This window comes from Neovison vison, chromosome 2 (assembly GCF_020171115.1).
Source record: "Neovison vison isolate M4711 chromosome 2, ASM_NN_V1, whole genome shotgun sequence".
NCBI lineage: Eukaryota > Metazoa > Chordata > Mammalia > Carnivora > Mustelidae > Neogale > Neogale vison.
Genome location: NC_058092.1, coordinates 221381340 through 221398766, shown reverse-complemented (window position 1 = coordinate 221398766; position 17427 = coordinate 221381340). Strand labels below are relative to the sequence as shown.

The window sequence follows — 17427 nt, the reverse complement described above, 5'->3', positions numbered from 1 at the left end:
CGTGCCAATGGAACTGTATAAAAATAAATAGAAATAAATACAAATATATATACAAATACAGAATTTTAAATGGTTTTAAAGGTGAAGGTTCTGACTGAATGCAGAGAGCCTCTCCTCCATCCCTCCCTGCGGCTCTTGCCAGCTTTCCAATATGGAGAAGGTCAGTCTATCAGCAGGGGAGCCATTGCATGACTTGGGAATGAGGCTGTTTGAACAGCCATCTCGACTTCCATGGAAACGGTGCTGGATGGGAGGAGGAGGAGGAGGAGGAGGAGGAGGAGGAGGAGGAGGAGGAGGGCTGAGCTGGTGGGTCGACTTTCACTTTGCTGGGAGAAAAGGCTGCCAGCCTCTCTGAAAATGCTCATTTCCATCCTCTGGTGGAGGTGGTAGACACTTCCCAGCAAGGTTTCCAGAGAGCTGGCCCTGGACACCCCCTGAGCGGGGAAGAGCGACAACGAGGGCCAGAGGTTTTCCCAGAAATGCAGCAGGCCGGTCTGCAGAGCAGCAGGTGAAAACCTGTGGAGGCAGCTTGAGCTGAGCCGCCAACTTCAGAGCCATCTGTCTTGGAGACGCCAACATTTCCGAGGCCCCCAGATGGCCTCATGCCAAGGCCAGGCTTTCCGCTTCCTCCAGCCCCGGACAGCGCCTGCCCAAGCCGTCTGGTTGGCCTCTGGTGCTGGCCTTCTCTGTTCTCTTTCACAGGTTCTCCACAACTCTCTCCTCACCAGTAACCGTGTGCCCCGAGGTTTACACAGGATTCATTTTAGGTCCTACATTTCTTCCTTCTCTGTGCTTCAGAGTCACTGATAAAATGTCAGTGTTGAACTCAGATAAGTTCTCTATCCTTCAGCCATTAGTGCAGAGGACAGAATGTGCAGTCTACCTATGTACCATAAAAAAAAAAATCTTATCTACTATAAAAAATGCAAAAAATAATATAAAACAAACAATCCCTCCCTAGTCTATCTGTCATTAGGAGTAGAAACACAGGAACCGTCCTCCAATGGCTGAGCCGGGGAAGTTGTTCAAGCTTGTGGGAACAGCACAAGGCTCCCCTCTGACCTTCTTTAAGTCTTCTTGGGCCTGTGACGAAGCCTCATTTCCTCCCAGCACCTCTGTCCTAAATGCTCCCCGTGGAACCTCGGACTCTTAGTCTGGGGCCTGAAGGCACTAACTTCCAGTATCAGAAAACCCTGTAGAAAGTAGGGGTCTTTTCTTCGTGACATTTAACCCCCAAAATTGTGCACACAGGGGTCCTCTGAAATGCCCTTGACCTCCTGCCCTCCTACCAATTCCTGGCAATCCTGCAGCCTTGCTCTTTCCTTAGCGTCTTTCTCCACCGAGAGACCATTTTAAAAACCATCCCTCCGAGAGGCTGCTGGAGCCCGGGACCTGCGCAGGTGCCAAGAGCAAGTTAAGGACAGACGCCATTTCCCTGGCTTAGTGTCTCTTGCGCCAGTGCCACACGGGGCTGGGAGGCCAACATCTGACCCAGGCCTGTATTGTTTTGGCTGAAGGGAGAAGACGCTACCATTTTCATTTTTAATTGGAGTGAATCTATACCCAATGAATTGTCCAGAACAGAACGAAGCTTGGCACCTCCTGAAATCCTGAGGATGGAAAGAAGTTTGGGGGGTGAGGAAGCTCCCTTAATAGAGCTCCAAAAATGAAGTGCTCTTTTCCTCCTCTGTGAAATTCATTACTTTTTGTTAAGGCATGAATCTGGTGGACTTCTAGAGTAACTGAGAAGATGAGAGAGTTATTAAAATTGGGGGCTTTTCAAAAAGATGGTCCTGCTGGAGGAACTCCCAGCTTCTGCCAGGTGCTGGTCTAGGGTGCCCCCTTTCTAGGCCTGCAGGACCTAACAGTTCCCCCGGCTCAGGACACCAGGCACCGAAAATGCTTCAGACCCCCTGGAGTGGCTCTTGACCCAGGAGTTTCTGTGAGATCTCTTCCTTGGTTGATCGGGCTGGCCTGACCTGTCCTGTCCCATCAAGAATTTGAACACTGAAATCCCTGAGAAGTTGGATTTTATGAAAAAATAAATGACCCTTGGCACAGAGGTTGGAGGGGTAGGGGGAAGGCGAGAGAAGCAAATTGAAGGAAACAAGGATCGACGGGGGTGGGGGGGCGGAGAGAGGGTGACCCTCCGTTGCTGGACACATCAGGTGACGGCTTCTCTGGGGAGACACTGCAAGGGCGTTTTCACGAGATGGCGAGAACAGGCCGAGGCAACCTGGTTTTCCTTCCTCTCTGGCTTTGGTTTCTGTCCCTGAGGTCAGGAAGGCCCCACCTCAGGAGGCCCTCCTTTCCGGGCTTCCAGAAGCGTCAAAGCTTCTTCCTCTCAAACTGCGGCACCATTCCGCCCTCCTCAGGCCCGGGGCTGCCGGCCCCCTCGGTCTCCTTCAAGCCCTCCTCGGCCAGCTGCGACAAGTACTTCTGCGGTGGGGAGAGAGGGACAAAGGGAAGAGACAGGGTCAGTGGTGACCTGGCTGGAAAGGAGAGGAGAGGAGAGAGGAGAGAAAGGGACGTACCTGGGCCCCTTCGCCCATGATTCTCCCAGTGGGTGGGACTCCCCCCGCCCAGCCCTCCCCTATCCTTCTGGGGCTGCAGGACCATATGAAGCTCCCTCCTCTCTCTACGTTAGTTTACAAGTAACACAGGGCTCTCGTGGAAAACACAGAAAACACAGATCCTAACAACAGGGACACTTCCAAAGCCCTTATGCTGTACAAGTGTTGTTCTGCCTTTCTTATAGAAACTCACTGAATTCTCACAAATATGCCACTTGTTTTCCAGAAGAGCCTCAGCGCCCAGGGGCACGTCTGCGTGTGACAGCCAGGGGGACCAGAGGCTAGTCGGACTGGCCGACCTATGGCAGGAGCACAGCACCGTCCTGTGAAGACTGCAAAAGAGGGCCAGCAGCCTCTCGTAACCACCTGTTCCTGGGGGGTGGCCAGCAGGCTGAGTGCCCGCAGGTCTGTCACTGGACTCCTGTTCTGTCACTGGGGGCTGCCTCACACCACCCCCAAACACTGGCTGCTATAGCATTGGCCCCCGGCCACAAGGCAGGCTGCCCCCGGGATTCTAGATTCCACGCATTGAGACACAACTAGGAAAGGCCTGGGGCCCAGTGGGCACCTCTGATGGTCCAGGCAGCAGGGGGCAGCGCAGAGAGCACCAGATCAGGAGTCAGTGTGCAAGTGGTCACGAGTGTGGGCTGTGGCCAGAGGACCTGGGCTCAAATCCTAGGTTTCTGCAGGCGAGTCACCCAGGATGTCTGACATGTGTGGACGTGGCTACTAACAGGAACTAGCCCCGGAAGGTGGCTATGAAGTCCAGCGAGGCACCATATGCACTCAGCACAGCATCTGGCTCAAAATAAACCCTCCGGGACCTTGCCCTGTATCACGAGTGGCATCGGCCATCTGACTCCGGGAAAGTCACTGGTCTCTCGGCTTCTGACTCCTAATCTGGTAAATGGGAGAAACAGTGGCTTCCTCCCCGCAGGGTGATTTTGAGGGTCAGAGGAGGTGATGCCTGTGAGGTAACCTCTCTCTTAAGAAGAAACTGGTTGGCTCTGAGAGCCCGAAGCGGAGAGCAGCAGACCGACCGGGGGTCCCCGCGGGCCAGGCTGCTGACCGAGGGCCTGGTTCGTCCCCCACCTCATCCCAGGAACGGAAATGTGGGCTCACTCCCCTCTGGACCTGGAGCCCAGGGAGGCATCTGGTTTTCCATCTGACCTATCTGCCTCCCCACATTGTTCCGGGTCCCTCTGGATGGGTTCTCCTGGGGCTATGACCAGCAGTGGGGGCCCAGCAGAGGCTGCACAGAGAGAAGGGAGGCTCCTTCCACCTGCTCCCCGCCTCGAAGAGCAACCCCTCACCCCCACCTTAAGGCCTGCGGGTAGTGCTAAGTTTACGAGTTGCCTGACTTAGGTGTGAGCCAGCCCCTGCTGCCTGGATCTGAATTCTTCACTTTTCACACATGTAACGTGGGGTAGTGTGGGGTGGGCGAGGCTGTGTGGACAAGAGACATTCTGTCAAGGCCACTGACAGAAACCTTATCTGGGAAGCCTGCGGTAGAGGCTCCCAGCTCCCCAGCAGATGCACGAGAGAACCCTGAACTGCAGTTGGCGGGCCTTTAAGGCTTGGCCTGTGTCTGGCCCTGATGTGCCTGGGGACCACAGGAATGGCTCTGGCCTGCTCTGGGGAGGGGAGTCTGCCTGGGTGTTTAGCCCACAGGCCCAGAACACAGTGTAGTCTACTGTCGTGGAGGAAAAAAAAAAATACAGGATTTAGAATCAAAGGCCCTGGCCAAGTCCGGACTCATCCTAAATTCCTGAGTGACCTTGAGTTGTGAACTTCCTTGAGGACGACACAGTCCAGCTGAGAATGCTGCAGGAGATCAAAAGCTCTCACTCTGAGGTATCAGAACCTGCTGGAGAGATTTTTTTTAAATGAGGCTTTTCAGGCCCAGCCCTGGAGAGAATGACTAAGCAGGGGAGGATGGGTCCAGGACGCGGCATTGTTAAAAGATGCCAGCTGGTATGGGGACCATCGTTGGGGGAAATCAGGACTCCATGATCTCCAAGAGCCCATCCAGCCTTGCCATTCTGTAGGTTTTATCTTGTTGGGGTGGGGGATGATGTTGTCTTCAGGACAGACGGCCACCCTCCGCTGGCTCTGTAGAGCCCAGGCTGAATCCTTGGTCTGGTCAAGTCCGACCTTCACTGTGCTCCCCCAGGAGACGCCAGGACTTGGGCCCCAGACCCCATAGCTTCCTTGTTCACAGAGCAGCTGCTCCCCAGAGGGAAATCAAGAGGCTAAAGTGACATGACCCTGGGAGTAGCCAATGACAATCCCCTGCAGATGGTGATACAGGCTAGTCATTATGGGTCTTGGTTTGCAAGATCAGCTTAATAGGGTTAAAAAATAATAATAATAAAAAGGAAGTGATTAAGAATCAGGCAGTCTGTTCCTGGATCTCGGAACTCACCACCTGCATGGACTTGGACAAATCACATAGCTTCTCTGGGGCTCAGTTTCCTCAACTATAAAACAAGAGTTGGCCCCTATCTGAGTTTCTTAACTAGGGATGCACATTCGAATCATATGGAGAACTTTCTCAAGCTGTGTATTCCTGCATTCCCTCCCCACCTTCTTTCTACTGAATATCTAACTTAGTATATAAATAGACTCTCCAAACACTGTTCAGGTGATTCTCTCTCACGTCTCTGGTTGGAAAATGCTGGATCAGCCACTCGAACAATTTAACCGTGACAATAACACCGGCTCGGGAATTAGAGGCCCACGAGCGGCTGCCCTGGGTGAGGCCTCATGTGTTACAAAGACTAGTCTGACTCCTTGCAGGAAAAATGGAAGCAGCCTTGGAATACTTATTCCTGGGCACCTGGTATCTCATGCTTCCTATTAAGTTAAACACCCCAGAAGTTCCAACATGCTGCATGTTAGTTAGGTCTGTATTACAGAACTTATTACTGTCTTTCATTGACTCTAAGACCAGCCCCCGCCCCACCCACACTAACATCTCTGAAACCGAGATTCATTGTACAATTGACAGAGTCTCACTGTTACTTTGCAATATTTTTTTCTCCTATTGGTATCCAAAACCTGGCAATATGTCTTGTAACTGCTGGCACCTGAGACTGGAAGAAACACACTATTTTTTATATGTCATCTGTTACTATACCATAGAACTTACTTATTTTATCATTTAACTCCTACACTAGGATGGGAGCTCCAAGAGGAGAGGGATTTTTGTCTTTTGCGTGTATGTGTGTGTTTATAATTTTTTTTCAAGTTTTACTTATTTGAGAGAGAGAGAGAGAGAGAAAGCAGGAGCAGACGGGAAGGAGCAGAGGGGGAAGCAGACTCCCTGTCCAGCAGGGAACCTGACACGGGGCTCGATCCCAGGACCCTGAGATCACAACCTGGGCTGAAGGCAGATGCTTGACTGACTGAGCCACCCAGGCACCCGTGTGTGTGTGTGTGTGTGTGTGTGTGTGTGTTTTGTTTTTATCTCCAGCGCCTAGAATACTGTCTAGTACATAGTTTGCCTCTGACAGACACACTATGGATGAATATTTAAATAGAACCTAATAGTGATCTTTACTGCAGCAAACAGGGATACTGCCTGCGGGAACAGAAACACAGAAATGTCGGCATCTAGAACATCCAGGTCTTGTGATAGGGGGTCAGCCTCAAGCATGGGCCGGGTGACCCCTAACTCAAGTTACTCAGGCCAGCGGGGAGAGGCAGATACCCCCAAACCTGACCCCAACAGAATGCTGTACGTACTCCTGGGGAGACAGATGTCCTAAGAGCACAGGGAAGGCCGCCAGCATGTGGAGCAGCCTGCGGGAGACAGACCTGAGGAAAGACCCGTTCTCCACGTGCTGGAAGGACATCGATCAGGGAGCCCCCGGGTGCTGGGCAAGGAAGGCTCCGCTTACCTGTAAGTTCCTATAGTGGATAGCACTGCGACAATGGCTTATCTTCGCCATCTCCTCGCTCGTGTAGAACAGCCCACACAGCTTACAGTAAAACCCAGTCCTGGGTACCACGAACTCCACCCCTGCAGGAGGATGGGGGACAGACAGGCAAGAATTAGGAAGGCCACCTGAGACCCCTGAGGTCCTACCAGCCAGCAATGAGCTCCATCCCTCGCTTGCTGTTGACCTTGGCTGGTTGGGGAGCTTCTCCTGGCCGGGTTTCCTCATCTGCAAAACCAGGCTGAGAACAGGGCCGACTCCATTCCCAGGTGGTTAGGAAGCGATGTACTCCCCCAGGGCTGATGGAGGGCTCCACCGTGCTCCGCTCTGCAGCTGCTGCTGGGAACTAGGCCCAGGCTCTCCTGTTCTCAGCCTGCTTCCAGTGAAAGGAGGAGGAAGGATCTCGTTTCTCCACGCTGCACCTTTCTCTGTAGCTGTTACGCCCAGGACTCGGAAAGGATGCTGTCATTTTTGTTTATTTTAGAATTATACTCATTAAAGACCATTTTAAAAATACACCAAAGTAAGGCAAAACCACGTAGAGTCATTCCAATCCAAACATTTTCTTCCACACTGTCTCTACGCAGACTTTCTTTTGGGAGGCGGGCAGTCTTCATCGAACCCTACGTATGCTTCTGTCTCCTCCCTTTTCCATGTAATCGTGTATCGTGAACATTTTCCCATCCTCCAGCCTTTACATCTAAACCACCTAGCAATCGCGTTTTACTTATGACTTGGTAAATGGAAGTCACAGGATTCTGGGAGGCCTTCTGATTTTGAGGAGAGGAAACAGTGGCCCCACAGCAAGAGAAGTGACGGTGTCACAGCCCAGAGGATTCATCTCTGAAGCATGGCGGCTGCTCCAATCTTCGCCAAGGTGTGTCGGGGTCACTGTTCTCCTCTTGAAGCCACAGTCGGCAGAGTGGAAAGAGCCCAGGTCTGAGAGGGCACAGACCCGACTCGAAGAACCTGTGGGAAGCTAGGGAGAGTCAGCCGAACGCCCGTTTCCCCCGGGGCCTCAGTTCCCCACCGCCCTTTGGTGAACAGTCAGCAGAAGACCCAGGCATCAGGGCTGGGAGAAGCAGGACCCCTAACGGAACTGAAGGACCAGGACAGGTGGCTCGCAGAAGGCCCGGATCCTGCTTTCTGGCCAGGGCGGCTGGCATGTGCACACAGGCTGGGCTGGGCTGCCTCCCACCCGCTTAGTGCCCGTGGCCCTGCTGGGGGACCGGGCAGGGGAGCCGCCCACCAGGGGAAGGGCCACTTCTGGCAGAAAGGGAGATAGGCCAGGTTTCCTTCGAGACGCTGCATGTGACCACAAGCCTGGGCCTCCTTCTCTCTCCTCCTGCTGCCTCCTGCGAGACAGAGCTAAGTGCAGAGGAGACCCTGTCCTAGAGCCACTGCTTAGACTTGTAATTATAACTTTCTTTTCTTTTTTCCATTTCATTTCAAAAGAGCCACTTATCAGTGTGCAGCGGCCGGCCTGGAGGGAGACGGGAACCAGGAGGCCTGCCCAAGGCCTGCTGTGACTGATTGCTCCTCTGTGGTTTGGGGCCTGCTTTTGGCAGCCTCCTCAGCCAGTTTTCTCTAACTGCCACGTAGCTCGCTGCCCTGCCCACACCAGCCCCCAGACGGGAGGGGGCCTCTTTTGGGCCTGCTGCCCAGAAAGAGGCCATGGCCTTCCCCTCCTCACCTTCCTCCCACCCCCATGGCAAAGGACAGAAACGTGACCCCTGCTCTGCCTGTGGCTGGCTGGCTCGCCCCTCCACCATACATACAAGCCGGTGGCGAAGGAGCAGTAGGCAAGGCCCGCCTCGGTCCTCTGTTTCCACAGAACAGCTCTCTCCTGCTGCTGCTCTGTAGGGCGCAGATGCCCACACAAGACAAGATCAAGGAAACTGGGAAAGGAGCAGTACACCGGGAGGCCACAGGGAGCGGATGTAGGCCTGTGTGATCAGAGCTGCTCCCTCTATCCTGCCCCAGACCCTGCAGGAGGGGTTGCTGGGTGGTTCCAGAAAAGAAACCTTGGGGTTTCGCTGCAGGCCCTGTGGTAAGGCCTCCAGCATCCTCTAGGTTTTCTAAGAGGCCTTCCAGCCCGTGTCCTGGGTCCCCAAGAAGGGGCACCACTGCCTCAGAAGCCACCCCAGAGCATAACGCAGGGCCCGAGCTGAGCTGGCAGCCGTGGGCCCTTTCAACCCAAGCAGTACAGCGACTGGAACAAAGGTTTCCACTGCCAAAAAGAAAAGAAGGCTTGGAAGTGACGGTAGAGTGGAGAGAAAATGGAACGTAGAGTCTGAAAGATCTAGCTCTTTTACTTATACTGGGTGACCTCGGGCACATTATTTCAACTCTCTGTGTTGAGCTTCCTCATCTGTCAAATAGAAATAATACCACCACAAAGGATGTTACGGGAAGCACCTATCATTTTGTCTGGTGCTCAAAAAATATTCGTTTCCTGCCGCATGTTAAACATTTCTCCACAGAGGCCTTCTTGCTCTCTAACCAGGTCTGCCCTGGATAAGAACCAACCCTGGAGAACCCTGGCTCTGAAGGTGGGCAGCGACGCTTCCCTGCCCCTGCCCGCGCCCAGCGGCTGTCAGGCGGTACCAGGTGGTTAAAAGCACTGAGGAGGGAGAAGTCTGAGGAAGATCCCCACATGCCTGGCAACCCCCTCCCCCACCCAGCAACTGGGAGTTGCCATGGGCGCACACACCAACACCACCTCAGGAAGCCTCTGGAATGTGAGGGCCACAAGCGAAGCTATAGTGTCACAAAAACTGTCACTGCCCCAACTCGTCTGGAGCCACTCAGTCCTCCCATTTTTCAGACTCTATTAAGCATGACAATTAAAGCTGTATTTGCTTTCTAATAATAGCTCCTGGGCCGGATGATTATAAGTCCATCCATCCTAGCAAAGCCTGCACTGGGTGGAGGGGAAGCTTGCATTTTGCAGGCAATGCCCTTCGGTTCTGGAAGCGCAGACCTGGGCAGGCTCAGGCTGGCTGGGGTCACCCAGAACTGGCCTGAAACCTGTGGGCTGTGCCCTCTCTCTGTTCCCCATACCCCATGTCCACACCAGTCCCCGAGCACTGGGACTTCACCTCCCTTTACTCTGGATCCTTGGCACTCCCCATTCACCTCCCTGCTCTCCGGAGGGACAAAGCCTGAAGGCTGTTCCCTTCCTCCCTAGAAGTCTCTTTAGGATTAATAGATTCTGGAGCATAAGGGTCATGTGGCCCCAGTGAGAAGAAAGAGGAGGGCTCAATGACTACTTCATGAATGAGTAGTAACAACATAGAACCCTCTTGCTAGAAGACACTAAGACCTTACAAGTATTCATTTCCTCCTCAAACCAACTGTACGTGGTAGAGTTCTATTACTACCCTCCATTATTGACGAAGAAAGTCAATAAATCAAGGAGAAGAGGTTAAAAAGGAGGCTTTTGTCCCTTAGCCAGCTGAGATTTAAACCTAGGGAATCAGATTCCACAGCCTGTGCCCATTACCGCTGCACAAAAATTGCCTTTCCTACATTGTGCTTCCTGAACTGGAGGAACAGGAGGGCAGAGTGGTCTCAGATTAGGAATCCTGAGCTCTGACTGGACTTGCTACGCGATCTTGGCTAAGTATTTGCACTTGTTTCTTCTGTCAAATGTGGGAAATGGTACCATATCCCCAGCCCCTAAGATCAGTAAGATAATGGGCCTCAAAGCTCATCAGAGACCACATGCAATACAAAAGTACAAGCTGTGAGAGCCCCAAGCTGGAAACAACCCAACTGCCCATCAAGGGCTCAAAATAATTATGCTGAGTGAAAGAAGTCAGGCAAAACCGGTATATTCCGTATGATTCCCTTTGGTTTCAAACTCATATTTAGTGACAGAAAGCAGATCAGTGGTTCCCTGGGGACTGAGGTGTGGGGAGGGAGGAATTACAAAGGAGCATCAGGAAACTCAGGGGGTGATGAATACATTCACTGTGTCACTGTGGGAGTAGACTCACGGGTGCACACATACGTCAAAACTGATCAACCGTACACTTTAAACATGCGACTTCATTAGTATCAATTATACTTCATTAGCGCTGTCTGTAAAAAGCAGAATGAGATACCATTTCCCTAACAGGTTGGTAAAGATTCAAAACTGATGACGTCCAATGTTGGTAAGGAAGCAGAGAATGAGAAGTCTTGCTCTGGCACTGAAAACTGGTATAATCTTTTTGGAGTGCAATTTAGCAGCAATTATGAAAATGTGAAATGGAAATATACGTAACGCCACAATCCTCATCCCCCGCTCCCAGCCTAGGACGCTGTCCTGCAGAAACCCTGGCACGCACACCAAGGTGACAGGTGTCTGGAGGGCAGCAGAGCAGAGAGGAAGCACGATCCTATGAGTCAAACTACTGGGATTTGTATCCTGACTCCAGTCTTTGCTAGTCATCAGCTTTGTAACCCTGCATCTCCGATTTCTAGCTTATAAGATAAGGATAAAAATATTACCTACCTCATAGGCGTTTTGAGTGAGTTAAAGAATGAAGTAAGCACTAGAAATGATACCTGCGTGGTAAATGATAAACATAAAAGCTTAACTATTACAGCATTTTAGCCACGGGGAAAAAACTGAAAACATCCTAAATGTTTACCAGTAGAGAAATGGATAAGTAAGTTATGGTACATCTTTTAGGATGGAATATTTGCAGGGGTTAAGAAGAAAGCATTGTCTGTGTACTGAGGTGAAGAGGCCTCTGAGTCTCACTGTTAAATTAAAAAAGCACATTGTAGAACATTCTGTGTATGGTGTGACCTAGTCTCCTTGGGTTTGACTGTGACTACCTCTGGAGCTGGGGAGAACCTGCAGGGAAGAGATACAACACTTAGCATTGACTTTACATGGCTCTTAGTTTTTACATTTGTCATAATAATCACACTTTTTGGAATGAAAAACAGTTTTTAAAAAGACACAAATGACAAGGTGGCGGAACTTAATCTTAATTTTCGCTTGTGTGTGTCGTGCAGATTCCACATTCTTGGACGCCAAGAGACCTGCGCTACACTTCCCCACCGCCCAGAGTGCCTCGCATGGGGCACTCTATCTAGAAAGGGCTGCTCAGTAAAAATAGGTACTCTATGAAAAAGGAACTTTGGGAGGGCAGAAACAGTAAGAAATGTTTCAAAGGAGATGAAAAGAAAAAGAGAAACCTGATGGAAGATGTGAGCCTCCATTTTGACCAGCCCCTCCCTGAGGAAGCAGACGTGTGGTCATAAGTTCTCACATAACCTGTCCTTCTCGTGCTTCCTTGGGACGCTTTCCCACATGATACCTTCCTAAGCTCTCTCTCCAGTGGCTGCTACGGCTCCCCTGTCTCATTGCTTTCCAACCTCTCAAAGTCAAGGCAAAGACACGAAGATGAAGTGGAGTGGGAGTCACTGAGTTAGTGGTGGCATCAGAAGCTCCAAGGGCACTCTATTGAAGTAATTTCACTCCCCACCCTGAGTTTCTAGTTAACTCGACCCTTCAAAAATGTGTCCAAGTGATTCTACTATTAAGCTCCCTTCCCGCACCCCGCAACACTTCCACTATTGAAAATTCCACTGCAGAATTGATCCGATTCAGTTCCATATAACAGGTGAAAAAAACCCAAGGCTCAGGAATCCCAACCTATCATTCCCTGTGAGGGTTCTGCACTTGCACATTCCCTGTGCAAGGCCCGAGCCACTCCCTCCTCGGTGCCTCCCACCACCCGCAGCTCTGGGCTCCCGAGCTCCATTCTGCCTCTGGCTGGGTGGCCTTCTCTAGCCAGGTGGGTTCTGTCAGTACCTTCCATTCCCAGGGCCTCCGAGAAAAGTATTTTTACATCTCTCTCTTTTTATTGACTTGTTAATAAAGGACTTGTCGTGACTGGACAAAATAAAACCCAAAATACATTCCTGGGTATGACTTGTCTGAGGTCCTGCAGTCATCCAGTAAGTGAAACAGGAAGGAACAGGGCCCAGGTCTCTCTCTGTTCAATGCTCCTCTATCAAACAGAGAGTGTCTGCCCCAAGTGCAGTCTCACCAACATCATTGCCTCAGAGCTGGTCTTTCAAAGCGAAAAAAAAAATGTAGCATTGTCTTGGAAAGGGCTAGGGCAAAGAGGGTAGGGAAGCCAGTAGCAGAAGAAGTTCACTTCTATGGACTTTGGGTGGCCACCGGGGCCTCTGACCTCTGCTTGAATAAAGGCTGTGTGGTCAGGAATAAAGCATTCCCAAACAGGGAAATCGAGTCTCTTTTTGCTCCGGTTCCCAGGGCAGTACTGTTCAGGGCCTGACCCCATAAGGTATCTGGTCTCCTATCGGGAGACTGAAATTGCAAGAGACTTTAAAGATATGCACTATCCACAGAATGGTTATTACACCCGACATTAAACACAACAACAAAAAGACAAAAAAAGCTTTCTCGAGCTCTCAGATGTTCCCGTGTCTCTATGGTTTCCTGGATCTGAATGTTCAGGAAGGACTGCGTACTTCACCTACCTAGAGGAATGCTAAGTTCACTGAACACATCCTCTGGTTCCCAGGAAGGCAAAGAGAGGGGCTGTTTCAGCTCCACTTCGGCGTGTTCTGGTGACCTCACGTCCAGAGATTTCATTTCCATGAACTTGGGGTTTTCTGCAAAACATGGGCCAAGGCAGAGAACTAAGGAAGCACAATGTACTTCAAACACCCTCTCCTATTCTTGTACTGTGTGATCAGGAATGGTCCCTTGCACGGCTTAATAACATGAAGCGAGGGCGAGGACTGCTAATTAGAACCAAAATGCTGTAATTGAGAGTTTGTTCCACTGCCAAAAGAATGCCACACACACGAACCCTTGGCAACTCTGCTCCTTGGGTCCGTGGGGGATGGGCCAATGTCTCCTTTGGCTGGGATGATCCCCGCCTTGCCCTCCACCTCAGAAATCACTCCCTCTCTGCAGGCAGGAGGATTACTGGAGGGCAAACATTGTGCTGACGTCTCTAGGCACAGAGGCTGGCACAAAAGGCAAGGACACATTCACCCCAAGCCTGTTGATCAGTGTCATTAAATATGAACTCCAAACACTGGGTATGTTAATAAGCCATTAACATCAGTGCGTGTTGAGACCTATACGGCAAAAGAAAGGGGTTCAATCAGGGCAAGGTGAACATCTCGCTCCTTCTTTATTCCTGCCTTCTGCAGACAGCCCAGCCCTCCCTCCCGGTTTCTCTGGCAACAGCAAGGCAGCTGCTCCCAGCAGTTTCCATGGAGACTCGCAGGTGAAAAACAGCTCAGGTCAGCCTGCCACGGAGGAGAGCCCGAGCCTCCAACTCCCCGACAGCTCGTGGCTCGTGCCAGCCACATGGCACTGGCCGGGAAGGTTTCTTTTTAAGCCTTTACTCAACAGTTTCTGCCCCCGACTCTGGTCCCCCTTCCTTCCACCTTCAGCACGCTGCAGGCTTTCTGTGAAATGAAGCCCTAGTTATTTTCACTCGCAGAACACCGAGGGCTGCTCCTCCTCCCCGCCCCGCCCCCCACGCCGTAGCCCTTGCTGGATCTTTGTTTCCACTTGGCAGAGAAGACGCGGCTTAGCTTATTTTAAACTCTGTCTCTCATGATGTCATAGTGCCGGGCACCCACACAACGTCACCTGCAGCGGCGGCGGAGGACAGCCTGGGACAAGCCTCCTTCCCCCATCAGGCCGCAGAGATGAGTGGGTCTACGGTGGGAGCAGCGGGAACGGGCTGCACCCCCCAGGACCCCTCGTTCTGCCCTCTGCCCGCTCGGGGCTCCCTTCTAGCCTTGCACACTCCTGCCCCCTCACCCGGGCCTCACAGGAGTGACAGCCTGGGTGGTCCGCCCTTGGGCAGGCTTGAGAGGCTGTCTGCCGATCCAAGGAACCAGAGCCCCTTGGCCTGATAAGGCAAAACTTTGGCTGATTTTAGTTGTCAGAGTCCATCTGGGCTCCCGTAAATTCAGAGAAGGCGATCCTGTCTGAGTCTGCTTCTCAGAAAACGTGTGGCCTCCTGTCTGATTCCCTTTACACCATTTGCCGAAAAGCACTAACCGTTTAAGCAGGACCCGGGAAGCTGGCTTTCTGCACCGGCTTGAACGCTCGTGTTTGTTCCAGCCTGCACATGCCCACATGCCTCCCTAGGTGAGCAGTGGTCCCATCAACCCAACCACACAGGAGAAAAGGGGGGTAGTTACCCTGGGTCGACACTCCTTGGCAAGCCTGGCTTTGGAGGTCAGGGTCGGTGCGAGGGCTGGCTTTCCCCTGCAGGGGGCTGCCTTCACGAGCCCCATCTTCGGGGGTCCCCTTGGCCTTGCAGTCATCGAGAGGTGGGCTAGGCTGCCGGGCCCCCTCTTCTGCTGGCTTCGGTGAAGACATTTGCTGGAGTGGAGGGGCCAGACGCACATCGGAGCGCTCCCCTCCCTCTGCCTGCTTCTCGTAGCAATCTGAACCCTCCAGTGAGAGGCCTGTCTTACGTTCAGCTGGCTTCCGCTCAGCGTCCAGATTTAGGCCAGGCATTTCTACGTCCATGTCACTGGGACAGCTCGTGGAAGCAGAAGGCAGGTCTCCGGGTGTCTTGAGGCTGATTTCTGTGGCCCCGTTCCCTGTAGGCTTCTCTCCCTCATGGGTGAAATCCTTGACTACGTCCAGGTCTAAGGTCGTCGTCACGCAAGGACATATTTCTGGGCAGATTTTGTCCTTCGGGTCAATGGGCACAATTTCTTCCAGTTCTGGGATGTCCGGTTCCATAATAAAATCTTCCTCCTCCCCAACCTCGTCCACTGTAACCAGCTCCTCCATGTTGGTGGGATACCAGCTCTCCCCTTCTGCCTCGCTTCCACTCTCCCACTCTTGCTCCTGAGCAAACATGCAGAAGAAAGGTCACAGGGTGACAGAGAAGCAGGTCCTGGCATTCAACCAGAGGGGCGCAAACCCCGACCACGGAGCCCCTCAAATCATGCAGATCCTGAGCACTCCGACTTCTGCCTGGGAACACCGACTGGGCGATCAGGAGGTGGGAACCACTCAAGCCCCACATCACTGATTCTTCCCTAGGATGAGGCTCAAACACAGCCTTTAGAACCAGCTCTGAATGCTGAGTCTGCCATGTTTAAAATGGCACAGAGAATTTCAAACCCTGGTGTAAGAATAGGTGCTCAAGAAACAGTTTTTGAATGAATGACTGATAAAGTTATAAACTCAAAATAAATCAACGGGCTGGGGCTATTTGCTTGCAGGAAGGGCACCACGAAACGGAACTGTAGCAAAGTCCCCTTCAAAACTGCCCCAAGCTCCCTTTCCCACAAGGGTGCAACTTCCATAGCCCCGCCTCGGGCTTGGCCCCTCCGGCAACTCTGTCCTGTCCCCAGCAGCCAGATTTCAATCAGCTTCCTCACCAGCCAGCGACACTCATCTCTCCACCTCTCCTGACCAGAAAGGCATAAAGCTGGCTATGTTCCAAACACCCTTCTTTTTGCTGAGGCAGCCACGGCACTGTAACTGGATTTTTTTTTTTTTTACTTTAATTAAGTAAAATAATCTTTACAAGCACAGTAGATGTTTTGTTAATCCCAGGGTCTGGGCAGGCTGAGGTCAGGGCCCTAGCTTGAGCATCCGAAGCTACCCTCTTCCCCCAGCCCCTCCCAAGGGACCTATTTTGGGAGTCTGGCTCTGAAGCCTGAGTCTTTTTTGGGCTCATGTTTTCCTCTTACGAGTACAGCCAAGTTGCTGGAGACTGAGGCAGAGCCCAGGCAAGTAGTAAAGATCTTAATGAAGATCTGCAGAGATCTCAGGCAAAACCATTCTTCCAAGAAGTGCTGGCTTCATTCATGGAATCCCAGGTGGGGTTTTGGCCGCAGCCCATGTAGCAAGTGGGGCATCCCAGGGCAGGACCAGGACGCCTGCGACGCAGGGCCCACGGGCCATCATGCAGATGGGGCTGTCCTGCTAGCACCTGGGACCACCTTTACCTTCTTTGTCCTTGGGTCTTCTGCATCTGAGGACTCCGCTTCTTTCTCCTGCCTGGCTGGTGATGAGGTGCTTTCTTCCATGCCCTCCTGCTCGTCTTTTCCAGCCTTACCAAAGAAGAACATAACAAACCAAATCAACGGTGAGCAGTGGCAGAGGAGAGAGGGAGCACCGAGAGAGAAAACAGTGCAGATAATGGTCACCCAAGGTGTCTCAGAGGCACCTTGTCCTTCATCCTCACCAAACCCCTTGGAGGCAGGTGCCTTGCCTTTTACAGATGAGGAAATGAAGGATCAGAGAGGTTAAGTAACTTGCTCAAGTCACACAGACAAGTGGAGGCACCAAAATGTCTCAAGGGTTGGACTGACGTCTGTAGTGCAGCAGAAATCTCTGGCAAACTGGGTGTTTTCACAGTTGTGAAACCTACAGGCAGGGAGGGTGAGTAAAGGGATCAAGGGAAAACATCTCCCCCTCAAAAGATCGGTTTTGGCCATAAAAATCACATGCAGGCCACTTACGAGTAGGAAGGGGGTTGTCAGCCAGCCAGTGTCCCCCTCAACCTTTTTTCTGTCCTCTCTCTGACCTAGAGCTATAGCCCCAATTAGCGACCCCCTCCCTTCTTCCTTCCTTCTATTCTCTCCCTCAGAGTCAGTCCCTCATGAGAGTTAGTGCTCCTGTCTGAGAAACCGAACAACTGAAAGCAGGCGTTTGGTTTGGGAATTAAGGTCTCTGATCATCCTTGAGAACAGGGGTCAGCCAACTCTCATCCTCAAGCCAATCCGAACCAGTGCCTCTTTTAATATAATCTGTGAATTAACAAGGCTTCCAAGTTTTAAATAGTTGCATTTTAAACGATTACATCAGTGCCCACATAGTACCCTCACTTTGGCTTCTTGGCCCACATAGCCTTAAATAATTTATGGTCTGGTGTTTTGTAGGA

At 51.8% G+C, this 17427-nt stretch overlaps 1 protein-coding gene across 1 annotated transcript in view; it reads right to left on the bottom strand.

Annotated features, from left to right (window-relative positions):
- Nucleotides 1-277: 277 nt before the first annotated feature.
- Nucleotides 278-17427, bottom strand: part of RBM20 (RNA binding motif protein 20) — an 81098-nt gene continuing 63948 nt past the window's right edge. Inside the window, exons 11-15 of the mRNA XM_044236845.1 lie at nucleotides 16490-16594; nucleotides 14717-15377; nucleotides 13025-13159; nucleotides 6476-6597; nucleotides 278-2439 (exon numbers count right to left, since the gene is read on the bottom strand). Coding sequence (XP_044092780.1) covers nucleotides 2329-2439; nucleotides 6476-6597; nucleotides 13025-13159; nucleotides 14717-15377; nucleotides 16490-16594 — 1134 coding nt within the window. The 3' untranslated portion in view covers nucleotides 278-2328. The remainder of the gene's footprint in view (nucleotides 2440-6475; nucleotides 6598-13024; nucleotides 13160-14716; nucleotides 15378-16489; nucleotides 16595-17427) is intronic.